This window comes from Glycine soja, chromosome 9 (genome assembly GCF_004193775.1).
Source record: "Glycine soja cultivar W05 chromosome 9, ASM419377v2, whole genome shotgun sequence".
Taxonomy (NCBI): Eukaryota; Viridiplantae; Streptophyta; class Magnoliopsida; order Fabales; family Fabaceae; genus Glycine; species Glycine soja.
The window spans coordinates 7038419-7051172 of NC_041010.1; the positions used below are offsets into that span (position 1 = coordinate 7038419).

The following is a 12754-nucleotide window of genomic DNA, read 5'->3' on the forward strand; positions in this document are numbered from 1 at the left end:
AAAAGAATTACTTAAAATTTTAAATATTTATGAATATTTTAATTATTACGAGAATGAAAAATATATTTTGATATTTCTTTAATAAAGTAACACTATCATGTTAATAAATTGGGGTTTGTTAATTTCACCAAAAAAAAAAATTTGTTAGTAAATTGGGTACGATGAAAATTATAGCCAGGCGTTCTTTAATTTTAGAAGGTCCAAAACTCCAAATGCTCTTGAGATATCTGAGAAAACGACTATTGGCCGCGTCTCCATGATTCACATCTTCAGTCCACCACGTGTCATGAGCACGGCATAGACAACTATCTCGTAAGGTAAGAAGATGCTACATTCTATTGTTGGGTACTAAAGTCAATGAAATACTACTATATAATTAAATTTTAATTTTATTATGCGATATAGTCATATTTATCAATACATGCCAACTTTGTATTAATATTTTATTTGCTTCTATTGTACCTAAACCAAATGCATGAAGTTTATACAAAAGTCTTTCGTCTAAGATGTTTCGATAAATAAATATATATAATAACCTTTTTATGTGAAGAAAAATAAAATTTTGATGAAGGTGCATGCTATATATCATCGAGTCATCTGAGTACCCAACGTGCTTATGTTTTCTCCATCCAAAAGCATATATAAGATTCTTTTATACTTTAAAGTTTCAATTATTCCTCTTTGAATTTTAGGCTTGATTAGCTCTACCGAATTTCAAAAGCTTTGGAACACTATTTTGAAAATCTCTATCTAACGATTCTAACCACTTCGTATTTTACTTTTGTCAACATTGTCCCGAGACTTTTCTGATTGAATTCTCAAGGTTTTGGCATTCCATATGTTAATTTCCAACACAGCTAAAACCCCATATGGCAAGTCAATCTACCGTAACTAAAAGAGTAGTCTAACACGCCTACGCATGCTATCAATTGGGCTAATTATATATGAGAGAGAGAGAGAAAATAAAAAAGTTTCTTAAGCAATTCACATGTGAACATAACCCAAACTTTCCATCTCATCCACAAGCAACCTCAACCAATAATGCCTCGTAATATTCTTCTATCTCCTATACGTCAAAACTTGCCAAACCTAAAGCCTACAAGCATAAATTAACCAGAGAAGTCTAGTCACACAAGTGAGAAAAACCCTTTTTTCGTTAGTTAATATATTAATTGTTTCAATGATAGGCCCTAATGCTTTGTGTATATATATAAAACTAATGGGTTGGCATTTGGGAAAAGCCAACAAGTTTTGCAACTATTGTGAGCACGTCGAAAGATAGAGCCAAGAAATTAAGGTATTTACATACAAAAAGATAGAGAAAGAAACTAAGCATTAATCAGTGTTGGAAGATGAGCATGATGGCCATCATTAGCAAACTATACTGTTCATCTTCTCAGACGGTGCTTGGGGTCAGGAAAAGACCTCATGTGGTGAATGGAGGGGGTTTTGTGGTCACGGATTGTAGTGGCCAGAGGGTTGTTTTCAGAGTTGATGGTTGTGGGATTCATGGCACTAAGGGACAGTTGATTCTAAGAGATGGGGAAGGAGATGCTTTACTTCTCATGCGTCGAAAGGTATATATATATAATATCTGTGTGTGAAAATGTTATGCCTCATGCCCTCATCGTTATAAAGTTTTTTTTATATTATGCATGTATTGTGTGTATGTCTATGCATATAAAATAGGTTACCATGCATCTCATATATATATATATATATATATATATATATGAGGAGTAATTCTTTCATCTTTATTATTCATTTTTTTAAAATCTAGTGATTAAGATTAATTATTTATTATAATCATTAGATCTTAAAAAAAAAATGATGAGAATGAGAAATAACTCTAAATGTCTGTATGCTTAATTAACTATTTTAATTTGCTATATCTAGGGAGTCTTCTGTACACAAAGCAATTTATATGTACACAAAGGTAAGATTTGCAACTGGAATTTAACTTTTTTGTAATGTGCAGGGAGGCATGGTTGAAGCCCTTAGCATTTACAAGAAGTGGAATGGTTATAGTGTAAACTATGAAGGATTGCAGAGCCTGGTTTTCAGCTTGAAAGAGCCCAACAGTTGTTGTTTGGTTAGGAACAATGCCATTAGAATCTCCATTGAGCCAAGGAATGCTAGTAACAAGGGCTGGGACTTTGAGGTAAGGGGTTACTTCCCCGATAGAAGTTGCAGCATTGTTGACGTTAGAGGCAACGTAATAGCACAGGTAAGTAATTATGCAAGTCTATATATTAATATGTTAATTTATTTTGTAAATTATGTAAGGTGTGTAAGTTATTGTAAACTTATGTTACATATCTTTTATTTTTATGAATAAAAAAATAAGTTGATAACTAATGAGTACGTGGATGATCGACTTATACACAGGTTGGGGTGAACAAGGAAGTGGAGAAATTGATGGAAAGCAAGGATTTGTATCATGTTGTTGTGAAACCAGGGATCGATCAAGCGTTTGTTTTTGGAGTCATTGCCATCCTTGACAACATTTATGGCGAATCCACGCACTGCTGAATTATTATTTTATAAAATAACCAATACAGTGGTTTTCTAGTACGTATCACAAATATGTATATATGATCTGACAAATATGCCTAGTATATTATGGAAGGGAAATTGGATTGTTACTTCACGTTAAGCTGTTGCTTGTAATTTCGTTAATTTGAATGACTTGTTTGACAATGATGGATGTGAAAGTTATTTAAGTATTATTCCTAGTGCTTATCGTTTATAGGCTGATTTCGAATGTGTGTGAAATTGATTGGTGATGAATGAGTTTGAAATTTTATATAAGTACTGCTTAATTCAATAAATTAGGTATGGATTTTGATTAATTTGGTTGAAAAGAATCTAAGGATTGTGAATTCATGCATGTATTATATCCAAGTATTATGATTAGTTTTGTGTAAATTATATATGAACATAGTTGATTAATTTGGATTATTGAGTTTAAGGGAGATATTGATTCGGACCTGGATCTCGATCTTATTACACCTTCGTAACTTTGTCGTTTGGTTTCAATCGACGGCACAAGTGACTTCTTCCACGTTCAAATCATCTCTAGCGAGCTTCCTTTGACCCAAAACAATTTTTTTTGGAAATAATTACCCTTATCAATAAATTTGTCGTCTTGTTTTAGACCCCGACATCCCTAACCCCATTGAGACCTACTAACCATAACATTCACCTTTTTTCGAATTTGGAGCCACTAAATATTTGATCCTATCGTTATCCTTACTTCCAAAAGCAGGAAATCAAAATCCAGGTGGAATCGATGCTGCAAAAGGGGATCATCCGCCCAAGCATCAACCCTTTTTTCTCCCTTGTTCTTTTGGTCAAGAAGCATGATGGCTCATGACGATTTTTTGTCGATTACTGCACACTAAACGCAATAACCATCAAGGATAGATTTATGATACCCATTATTGATAAACTTCTTGATGATTTAGGGGCCATGTGCCGGTTTTTGAAATTGGACCTCTTACATGGCTACCATCAAATACTGATGAATGAGGACGATGTCAGTAAGATGACCTTTCGAACTCATCATGGTCACTATGAGTTTCGGGTTATGCCATTTGGATTATACAATGCTCCATCTTCATTTTAGGCAACCATGAACACAATTTTTTGTCCGTATCTCCGTCAATTCATAATTGTATTCTTTGATTATATTTTAATCTATATTAGGACCTTTGTAGAACATCTAGTTCATTTGGAGAAAGGTTTTTAGGTACTTATGGACGAAATTTTTTTCCTCAAGTTATCGAAGTGTTCCTTTGCTCAGAAATAGATCAAGTACTTGGGTCACCTGGTTTCTACCAAGGGTGTCGAACCAGTGTCGGCTAAAGTTCAGGCAATCCAACAGTGGCCTACACCACAGTCTCACAAAGCATTGTGAAGCTTCCTTGGCTTATCTGGATTTTATCGATGATTCATTCGTGACCATGCGTCCTTTGCATCTCCCTTGACCAACCTATTGATGTAACGACCCGCCTCGTCGCTACGATATCATCACTCTAAACCGCGATAAATTCAATTTTTAAATAAAAACTCCCTTAATTTTTTGCTTATGAAAATAAAGTAATTTTGTCATACACATAATGGAAATTAAATCTGTTTATACATATATATAAAATCTGAGGTTTACATCTTTAACTCAACAAAATAAAACTTGAAAACCAACTATGGAGGAGTTGATTACAAAACACAACTCTCTCTCCCTTTTTAATGCCAACGTCATCACGTCGGCTCGGCAGCTCCTCACCAGAATCTTACTCCTTGCACCTTGCTGCTGTCATTCTGCTCCCACGAACAAGGTTCGCGATCATCACAGGTATCAACCACACGATACAAAATTACAGGGGTGAGTTCATTATAAAAAGAACCAATATCCAATCCAAATAACCACAATTAGCAAGAAACATGGGTAAACATTATGAGCTTACACAACATTCGTTATTCAACATCCACATTCAACAATTACTCATCATCCACTCATGGATTCAATCAAGCACAGAATGATGCATGCACCTGACCTCAACTCTCAGATGCAATGTGGTATGTACCAACAACCTAATCCCAAGAAATAGCCTAAGCGTGTCCACACGACATCTCACTTAGGAAACCATGCAGAGTTCGTCGAGACCACCCAGTCGTGCACCGTAACTTCTCCCCTAGGTGATCAGTCTGGGGCCACAAGGAGTTCCCTACCAGGTGACGCGCCCCCTTAGTACAAAGTACACTCTGCCACAGTTATTCTATTTCCTGTGTCGTATGAGGTATGAACCATGGGCACCATCAAATGCAATGGCCATGGACAAATTAAAGTGCCTAAACATCCCTGCAGTGAATGCTTAGATTCTTTAACCACACTAGTCCCCCACGAATGGGCCGTCCGACAAGGTCAATGCACCCCCATGAACATACACTACATACGACATATGAACGTGGGCACCATCAAGTGCAATGACCATGGACCAATTAAAGCGCCTAAGCATCCCCTTAGAAATGCTTAAATTCTTTAACCACTCTTGTCCCCCATGAATGGGCCATCCGACAAGGTCAAAGCACCCCCCCACGAACATACACAACATCCAACGTATCGAACATGGGCACCATCAAATGCAATGACCATGGACAAATTAAAACGCCTAAGCATCTCCTCAGAAATGCTTAAATTCTTTAACCACTCTAGTCCCCCACGAATGGGTCGTCCGACAAGGTCAATGCACCCCCTATGAACATACACAACATGCACATGTCAATGCATTTCCAACATCATCAACATTCCATTTCAATATCATTCTCAACATAATCATCGTCTCATCTTTATGACATTATCAACAACCACAACAACCTCGTTTCATAATTAACATAATTATCAATAATATCATCAATTCATGTTGACATGTCCACCATTAATAGCGTCACCTCATATCAATATCATCACAAATATCATATCACCACATATCAATTAAAGTCATCAATAACAACATTAACAGTAAGTTGTATTCTGCCTATACATATATCTTTCATGCCTGAGATTCACACTCCCCGAGACTTCAAACAACACAGGTCAAATAAAGACAACAATTTCATTCATCACAATAAATATATATCACATCCCATTCGTCAAAACATAGTTTTTCCTGAAAAACCAGCATGCATATCAATAACAATTATGTTGGATCGAGTGGCCTCAGAATAATTAAGAAGGGGGGGTTGAATTAATTATTCATAAACCTTTACTAATTAAAAAATTTACTCTTCTAAGGTTTTTACTTATGTTGTTAAGAGAATAAGGAGTAGAAGAGAAACTAAACCAAAAGTAAAAGCGGAAATTAAAATGCACAGCGGAAAGTAAAAAAGTAGGGAAGAAGGAGACAAACACACATGAGTTTTTATACTGGTTCAGCAACAATCCGTGCCTACATCTAGTCCCCAAGCGACCTGCGGTCCTTGAGATTTCTTTCAACCTTGTAAAAATCCTTTTACAAGCAAAGATCCACAAGGGATGTACCCTCCCTTGTTCTCTTTGAAACCCTAGTGAATGTACCCTCCACTAGAACTGATCCACAAGAGATGTACCCTCTCTTGTTCTCAGTCAAGCCCAAGTAGATGTACCCTCTACTTGTACCACAAAGGATGTACCCTCCAATGTGTTAAGACAAAGATCTCAGGCGGTTAAACCTTTGATACTTTGTGAATGGGGATACAAAAGAATTCTCAGGCGGTTAGTCCTTTGAACACTTTTGTATTAGAGAAAAGGAAGAATCAAAAGAATTCTCAGACTATGTCGTTTTGAATTCTTTGACAAGGGAGAAGGGAGACACAAAAGAATTCAGGCGGTTAGTCCTTCGTTCTTTTGGAAAAGGGAGAAGAGAGACACAAAAAGAATTCAGGCGGTTAGTCCTTGGCGAATTCTTTTTGGCAAAGGGAGAAGACAATGAAAAGATGAATAGCACAAGTTTTCAAGGTTTAGAAAACCAGAAAACTTTAGAAAGCTTTTTGGTACAAAGAAGAAGAGGTTCAAAGAGATTCAAGGCTTGTAAAGGATTGTAAGAGATTGATTGGAAAAGTATTCAAGATTGAAAGAATGAATTAAATTGAAAATGTAAAACAAAGCCTTACTTTTATAGACTCTTCATGTCTGGTCAAGAAGACCATTTAGAAGAGTTATAACTTTTAGAAAAACTTAAAACCAATTTGAAAAAGTCAAAACCTTTTTGAAGAGTTACATCTTTTGATTTATTTAGAAATAGTCACTGGTAATCGATTACCAAATAAGTGTAATCGATTACACAAAGCTTTTATGTGAAAGGATGTGACTCTTCACATTTGAATTTGAATTTCAACGTTCAAAGGCACTGGTAATCGATTACCAAAACATTGTAATCGATTACAGCTTTTTGAAATTAATTGGAACGTTGTAAATTCAATTTGAAAACTTTTTCAAAACAATTTTGCTGCTGGTAATCGATTACAACAATCTGGTAATCGATTACCAGAGAGTAAAAACTCTTTGGTAAACATGTTTTGAGAAAAATCATGTGCTACTCAATTTTTCAGAAAAACTTTTCATACTTATCTTGATTAAGCCTTCTCTTGATTCTTGAATCTTGAGTCTTGAATCTTGATCTTGATTCTTGAGATCTTGAACCTTGAATCTTGATTCTTGACTCTAAACTTTCTTCTTGAGTCTTGAATTCTTCTTGATTCTTATCTTGAACTCTTGAATTGTTCTTGATTCTTATCTTGAACTCTTGAATTGTTCTTGATTCACTTGAGTTGTTCTTTGATTGATCTTTGAGCTTTTTGTCATCATCTTTTGTTATCATCATTGTTATCATCAAAACACCTTTGAATCACCTTTGATTCACCATAAAGCTTTGCTTCTACAAATTATACCGCATCCCATTAGTTAAAAACATTGTTTCTCTTGGAAAACCTGCATGCACATCAAGGACAATTATATCGCATCCCATTAATTAAAAACATAGTTTTCTTGAAAGAAAATCAGCATGCAACAAGGACAGACAGATATTCTCATAGCTAGGTTCCCTGACCCTAACTATGGTGTCAAAACGGTAAGTTTTATAATAAACTCTCCTCACCTATTGTGAGCTCCCCACGGGTTCCTCGTCACGTCACTTGGAGATTTCTTTTTCGTCCCCGCTCGTCGGTTCTACGCAAGCCCACGTCACTACATGAAAGGGCTGAGGGCATTTCGGGTTTTACAAAGGGACATCATTTTGAAATTCCGATCACGCCAATGTGACCGGGATTCAGTGTAGGTCACGAAAATAACACCCATTTCCTGAAGAAATAACGTTTTACAAAGTTTCTTTGCTCTAGGGTTATTCAGAGGAAGCGTAAAACATGCAATGGCGGTTTCCAAACTCAGAAATGATGCAAAGGTAAGATGAAACTAATAAGAAACAAGCGCAGAACCATGGTTACCTCGAAGGAAAACGAAAGGTCAGATTAGGGCTTCGTTCTCTATCGAAACCGCGAGCCAAGTTGGACGGTTCCACTCCGATCGACGGGTTCCAAGGCTACAAGAAAAGGCTTTGGGAGAAGAAGCTTGGCACATTGGAAATGGATTTGGGAAGAAAGAAGGAGAAGGAAATGATGTTTTTCCAAGTCTACACGAAAAGCAAAGGCTGAAACACTCAAGTGCTTATGCTCACGGGAAAGGAAGCGTTCCTCACACGCCGGACGTCGTATTGTAGATCGCAACGGTCAAATCATGGACCTCTATCCTATGAACCTCCAGACCAAATTTCGAAAAGATCCAACGGTAAACGATGGCTGGGAAGCATTTTTACCGAGACAGCTTCATGTAACTTCCTTGAGAAGCTTCATTAAGAGGCTTCCTCGAGAAGCTTCCTCGTGGGCTTCTTTGAGAAGCTTTCTCATGAGGATTCTTTGAGAAGTTATATTTTTATCTACCCACACCCCTTTATTAACTAAATTCACCTCTTTGAAAATAATTACGGATAAAATAACACAGCAAATTAAATCAAATATCAATTATAATTACTAATAACATTTCAGGGTGTTACAATTGACACATGACCGTTTTGAATGGACTTTCGAAGCTTAACTAGCCTTCAACGACTTGAAGAATGCAATTACGACAGCTCTGGTCTTGCTTCTGCCCAATTTCGCACTACCCTTTATTCTGGAAACAAACGCGTCCAACGTCAGAATGGGTGTGGTTTTGTCTCAACAGGGTCACCCTATTGCTTTTTTCTGCAAATCCTTCAGTCCCAAGCTGCTTCATGCCTCCACCTATGTCCGAGAACTCTTCACCATTACTACTGCAGTAAAGAAATGACATCAATATTTATTGGGCCATCACTTAATCATCCTCACGGACCATCGGAGCCTCAAGGAGTTGATGACTCAAGTGGTGCAAACACCAGAGCAACAAATGTATTTAGCCAGACTGATTGGCTATGACTATTCGATCCAATATTGCTTCAGCAAGACAAACGTGGTTACGAGCGCTCTATCCTAAATTCCTGAGACTTCCCCATGCACTTTTTTGGTGTTGTCGCCCCCCTGCTTTACATGTCTAAAGGAACTCAAACAGCAATTATCTAACGATCTCGATTTTCTTGCACCCTGACAAGCCATCTCTGATGACCCAGCCGCTTATCCAGATAACACTATTATCCAATATTTCATCATGAAAGGCGGTCGCATTTGTCTACCTCAAGGATCACCATTCATTCACACTCTATTAACAGAGTTTCATTCATCTCCCAGAGGTAGGCACATGGGAATAGCAAAAACTCTTGCACGGATCCGCGAGAACTTCAATTGGTCCGGGATTCAACAGGATGCCAAACACTTTGTAGTAGCTTATGTCGATTGTCAACATACAAAGTATGAAACCAGAAAAGTAGTGGGTTTGCTTTGTCCATTACCAATTCCGTTCCGGCCATGGAAAGATCACTCTGGATTTTATTATGGGCTTGCCGGCATATCACGACCATACCACTATCCTTGTGGTTATGGATCGTTTTTTGAAAGGGATTCAGTTGGGGATGCTTCCACCTCATCATACTTCTTACACTGTTGCGCTCCTTTTTATGGACATCGTCAGAAAACTCCATGGAATGCTCAAAAGCCTCTTTTCGGATTGTAGTCCTCTGTTCATCAGTCGATTTTGGCAGGAGTTGTTTTGGTCGCGTGGCACTAAACATGAGTTTTGTGTACCACCCGCAAACAGACTGACAAACTGAGGTCTTGAATCGCATCATCGAGGAGTATCTCCATGCTTTTGTGCACAAGAAACCTTTTTCATTAGGGAAGTTCTTGAATTGGGTTGAATGGTCTTGCAATACCTCCATACATTCAGGCTATGGTGTTTCTCCATATGAGACTACCTTTGGCAAGAAACCTCTTAGCATCCCACAGTACATTGTTGGAACCTCAAACACTAAGGTTGTTGATGACTTCATGACCAAGAGAGAGGAGGTGTTCGCAGATCTAAGGAAAAAGCTTTTGAAATTCTAGAAAACCATGAAGCAAACTGCTGATGTCAAGCGCAGGGAAGTCACTTTCAACGTATGGGATTGGGTAATGGTTAAATTATGGCCTCACAGGCAACTATCTGCTTCCGAGGAACGCCCACCTTACTCCAAATTTGCTAAGAAATACTATGGGCTATACCAAATTTTGGAACGAGTTGGCAAGGTTGCTTATAGACTTCAATTGCCTGAGGGATCACTTATCCACCCTGTCTTCCACAGCTCTCTGCTTAAACCATTTCATCACTCAACTGCAGAAATCAACTCTCCATTACTTCTACCTGCCACAGCAATTGAAAATCAACCTATCATCACCCTTTTAGCTATACTTGGTACTTGTTGGGAATCTGCCACTACTGATCCCAAATTGCAGGTCTTAGTTCAGTGGGAAGGCCTGTCACCTGACGATACTTCATGGGAAGCATGGGAGTTGAAGACCACTTATCACCTTGAGGAAAAGGTGCTTTTGGATGGCATAAGGGATGATAGAAAGGAGAAGATGCAGCAGGTTCCCACCATCATTCTGTTATACCTTGTCTTCCATCTATTGAGCTGGCACGATAGGATTGGAGAGGATGCTTGGTTATTGTTTGCCATCATCATTCTGTTATACCTTGTCTGCTACAATTCTGTTATTGCATTCCTGTTATGATCGAATAGTAGCATTAGCATCTTATAGGCTGCTTATAAATAGCTAATAAGGGAGACCAATATACAAGCCTTTATTTTTCCCTCTTATGTTCTGGAGGTTGCCTAGGCCTCAAAAGCTTGGTTCCCATTCCCATTCCTATTTCCTTTTCCTTCTGTGCTCTTAACAGAATCTGTGTGAAATTGATTGGTGATGAATGAGTTTGGAACTTTATATAAGTACCGCTTAATTCAATAAATTAGGTACGGATTTTGACTAATTTGGCTGAAAAGAATCACAAGGATTGTGAATTCATGCATGTATTATATCCAATTATTATGATTAGTTTTGTGTAAATTATATATAAACAGAGTTGGTGCGATGCTCTTAATTAGCAACTAAAGATGATTCTAAGCATAGGATTCGTCGAATTTTCGCCTAACTAGACAAGAAAAGGCCGAGAGCCTATGTTTTGCGTGATTTAAAAGTCTAGCTGCTATAACAATATTTGTCTGTGCATGTAGTTTCAACCAATCCATGCATTATCATGCATTCATCAGACGTTGTAATCTTACAAAGATAAATTTTATAAAGTAATAATAATTGAATCTTCACATGCATTAAACTTCAACATGAGATTAATTTTTGGGTAAAAATTAATTTTGATTCATGAACGTTTATAACGCTATCCCTTTAGTTTTTGAAACTAATGTACAAAGTTTTTAAAAGTGAAATCCATCAATTAAATTAGTCCAACTTTTACATGTTAGAAAATAAAATAAAAATGAAAGAAAATAAATACAAAGAAGATGCACAGTCTTGAATTAAATAACAAAATAATAGTAGCAAAATAAATTTAATTGACAGCACATGAATAATGCATTATAACATACAATAAACACAAGGAAAAAATAAATTAGGGGAAGAAAGATATATATAGGCATTTTTGCAACAACAAAATATGACCGTTGAAAACCAACCTACAGTTATCACAACAAACGTAACAAACTAGTTGACTCATTAAAACAAAATCTTAAGAAAATCTAAAATAAATATTTTATTTTATAAAATAGAATTAATATATATTTATAAATTTTAAATTAAAACACAAATATTTACCAACATTCCCCCACATAATTTAAAATTTTAAAATATATTTTCTAAAAGATAATTTGTATAAAAATATAAGAGAAAGAGCATGTGATATTGTATTTCGGTATAAGGAACCTTCCAGCTTTGAGCCTTATACCTAGTGTTTATGAACTTCCATCCGAGAAAAATATAGTGACTTGATTGTCTTGAACTACATATTCTTTAACCGGACTTTAGTATGCAACCCCTACAATATTGGCGTTCAATTAGGTTCTGATCAGTGGTAGCGTGTTACACGACCTTGCGCTTGTATCTTGTTTTGTGAGTGTCACTTAGAGATTAGCCCATATCTCACAGTGGCGGCCCCACCACTACACTCACTAGGTGAATCCTCAAAGAGTGGGTTGTGACCCCCACCCTTACAATAATTGTCATCGGATTCATTAAGAGGTATTTTTTTTACCAAAAATACACATATATAAATACCTCAACCTTAATATTGTCACAATTTATAATACACCTCGTTATAGGAATGCGAAACGGAACAGCTCCGCCAAATTTCATTTTGGTGTACTTTAGTCAACAAACAATTTCGTTGTTACCCGTTGAACTCCATTCATGGGATCACCAATCACACAGAGACGGGTGTCCATTGTTGTAACTAAATAATGGACTTTAGTCCTATTCCCCTCGACGACTCAAGTACTTGTTGACGCGTCAACCCTTTTGTAAGCGGATCCGCAATATTATTTTCTGACCTGACAAAGTCAAGAGAAATGACACCATGAAAAATCAAATTTCTAATAGACTTATGTCTCACTCTTAAGTGTCTTCTTTTTTCATTGAAATTTTTGCTAATAACTTTAGATATAACAACTTGACTATCATAATGCATTGGAATTGGAGGTATAGGCTTATTCAACAATGGAAAATCACATAACAAATTTTTAAGAAACTCAGCCTCACTAGTAGA

At 36.8% G+C, this 12754-nt stretch overlaps 2 protein-coding genes across 2 annotated transcripts; both read left to right on the plus strand.

Moving 5' to 3' along the window:
- The first annotated feature begins 1227 nt into the window (after window positions 1-1227).
- On the plus strand, window positions 1228-2757 carry LOC114367458 (protein LURP-one-related 6-like). Its single transcript, XM_028324650.1, has 3 exons — window positions 1228-1577; window positions 1979-2227; window positions 2389-2757. Exons 1-3 carry the CDS (start codon window positions 1353-1355, stop codon window positions 2530-2532), a joined length of 618 nt encoding a protein of 205 aa, XP_028180451.1. The 5' UTR covers window positions 1228-1352; the 3' UTR covers window positions 2533-2757.
- Window positions 2758-9304: 6547 nt separating this feature from the next.
- LOC114368100 lies at window positions 9305-10047 on the plus strand. Its single transcript, XM_028325460.1, has 2 exons — window positions 9305-9605; window positions 9890-10047. Exons 1-2 carry the CDS (start codon window positions 9305-9307, stop codon window positions 10045-10047), a joined length of 459 nt encoding a protein of 152 aa, XP_028181261.1.
- The last annotated feature ends 2707 nt before the right edge of the window (window positions 10048-12754 follow it).

What these genes read in the sequence shown, in the direction of transcription:
- LOC114367458 (XM_028324650.1), top strand. Translation starts at nt 1,353, where the DNA reads ATGAGCATGATGGCCATCATTAGCAAACTATACTGTTCATCTTCTCAG. An exon ending in TACTTCTCATGCGTCGAAAG is followed by an intron (nt 1,578 to 1,978) that starts GTATATATATAT and finishes TGTAATGTGCAG; the next exon opens with GGAGGCATGGTTGAAGCCCT. An exon ending in GAGGCAACGTAATAGCACAG is followed by an intron (nt 2,228 to 2,388) that starts GTAAGTAATTAT and finishes ACTTATACACAG; the next exon opens with GTTGGGGTGAACAAGGAAGT.
- LOC114368100 (XM_028325460.1), top strand. Translation starts at nt 9,305, where the DNA reads ATGGGAATAGCAAAAACTCTTGCACGGATCCGCGAGAACTTCAATTGG. An exon ending in CTCATCATACTTCTTACACT is followed by an intron (nt 9,606 to 9,889) that starts GTTGCGCTCCTT and finishes CCATACATTCAG; the next exon opens with GCTATGGTGTTTCTCCATAT.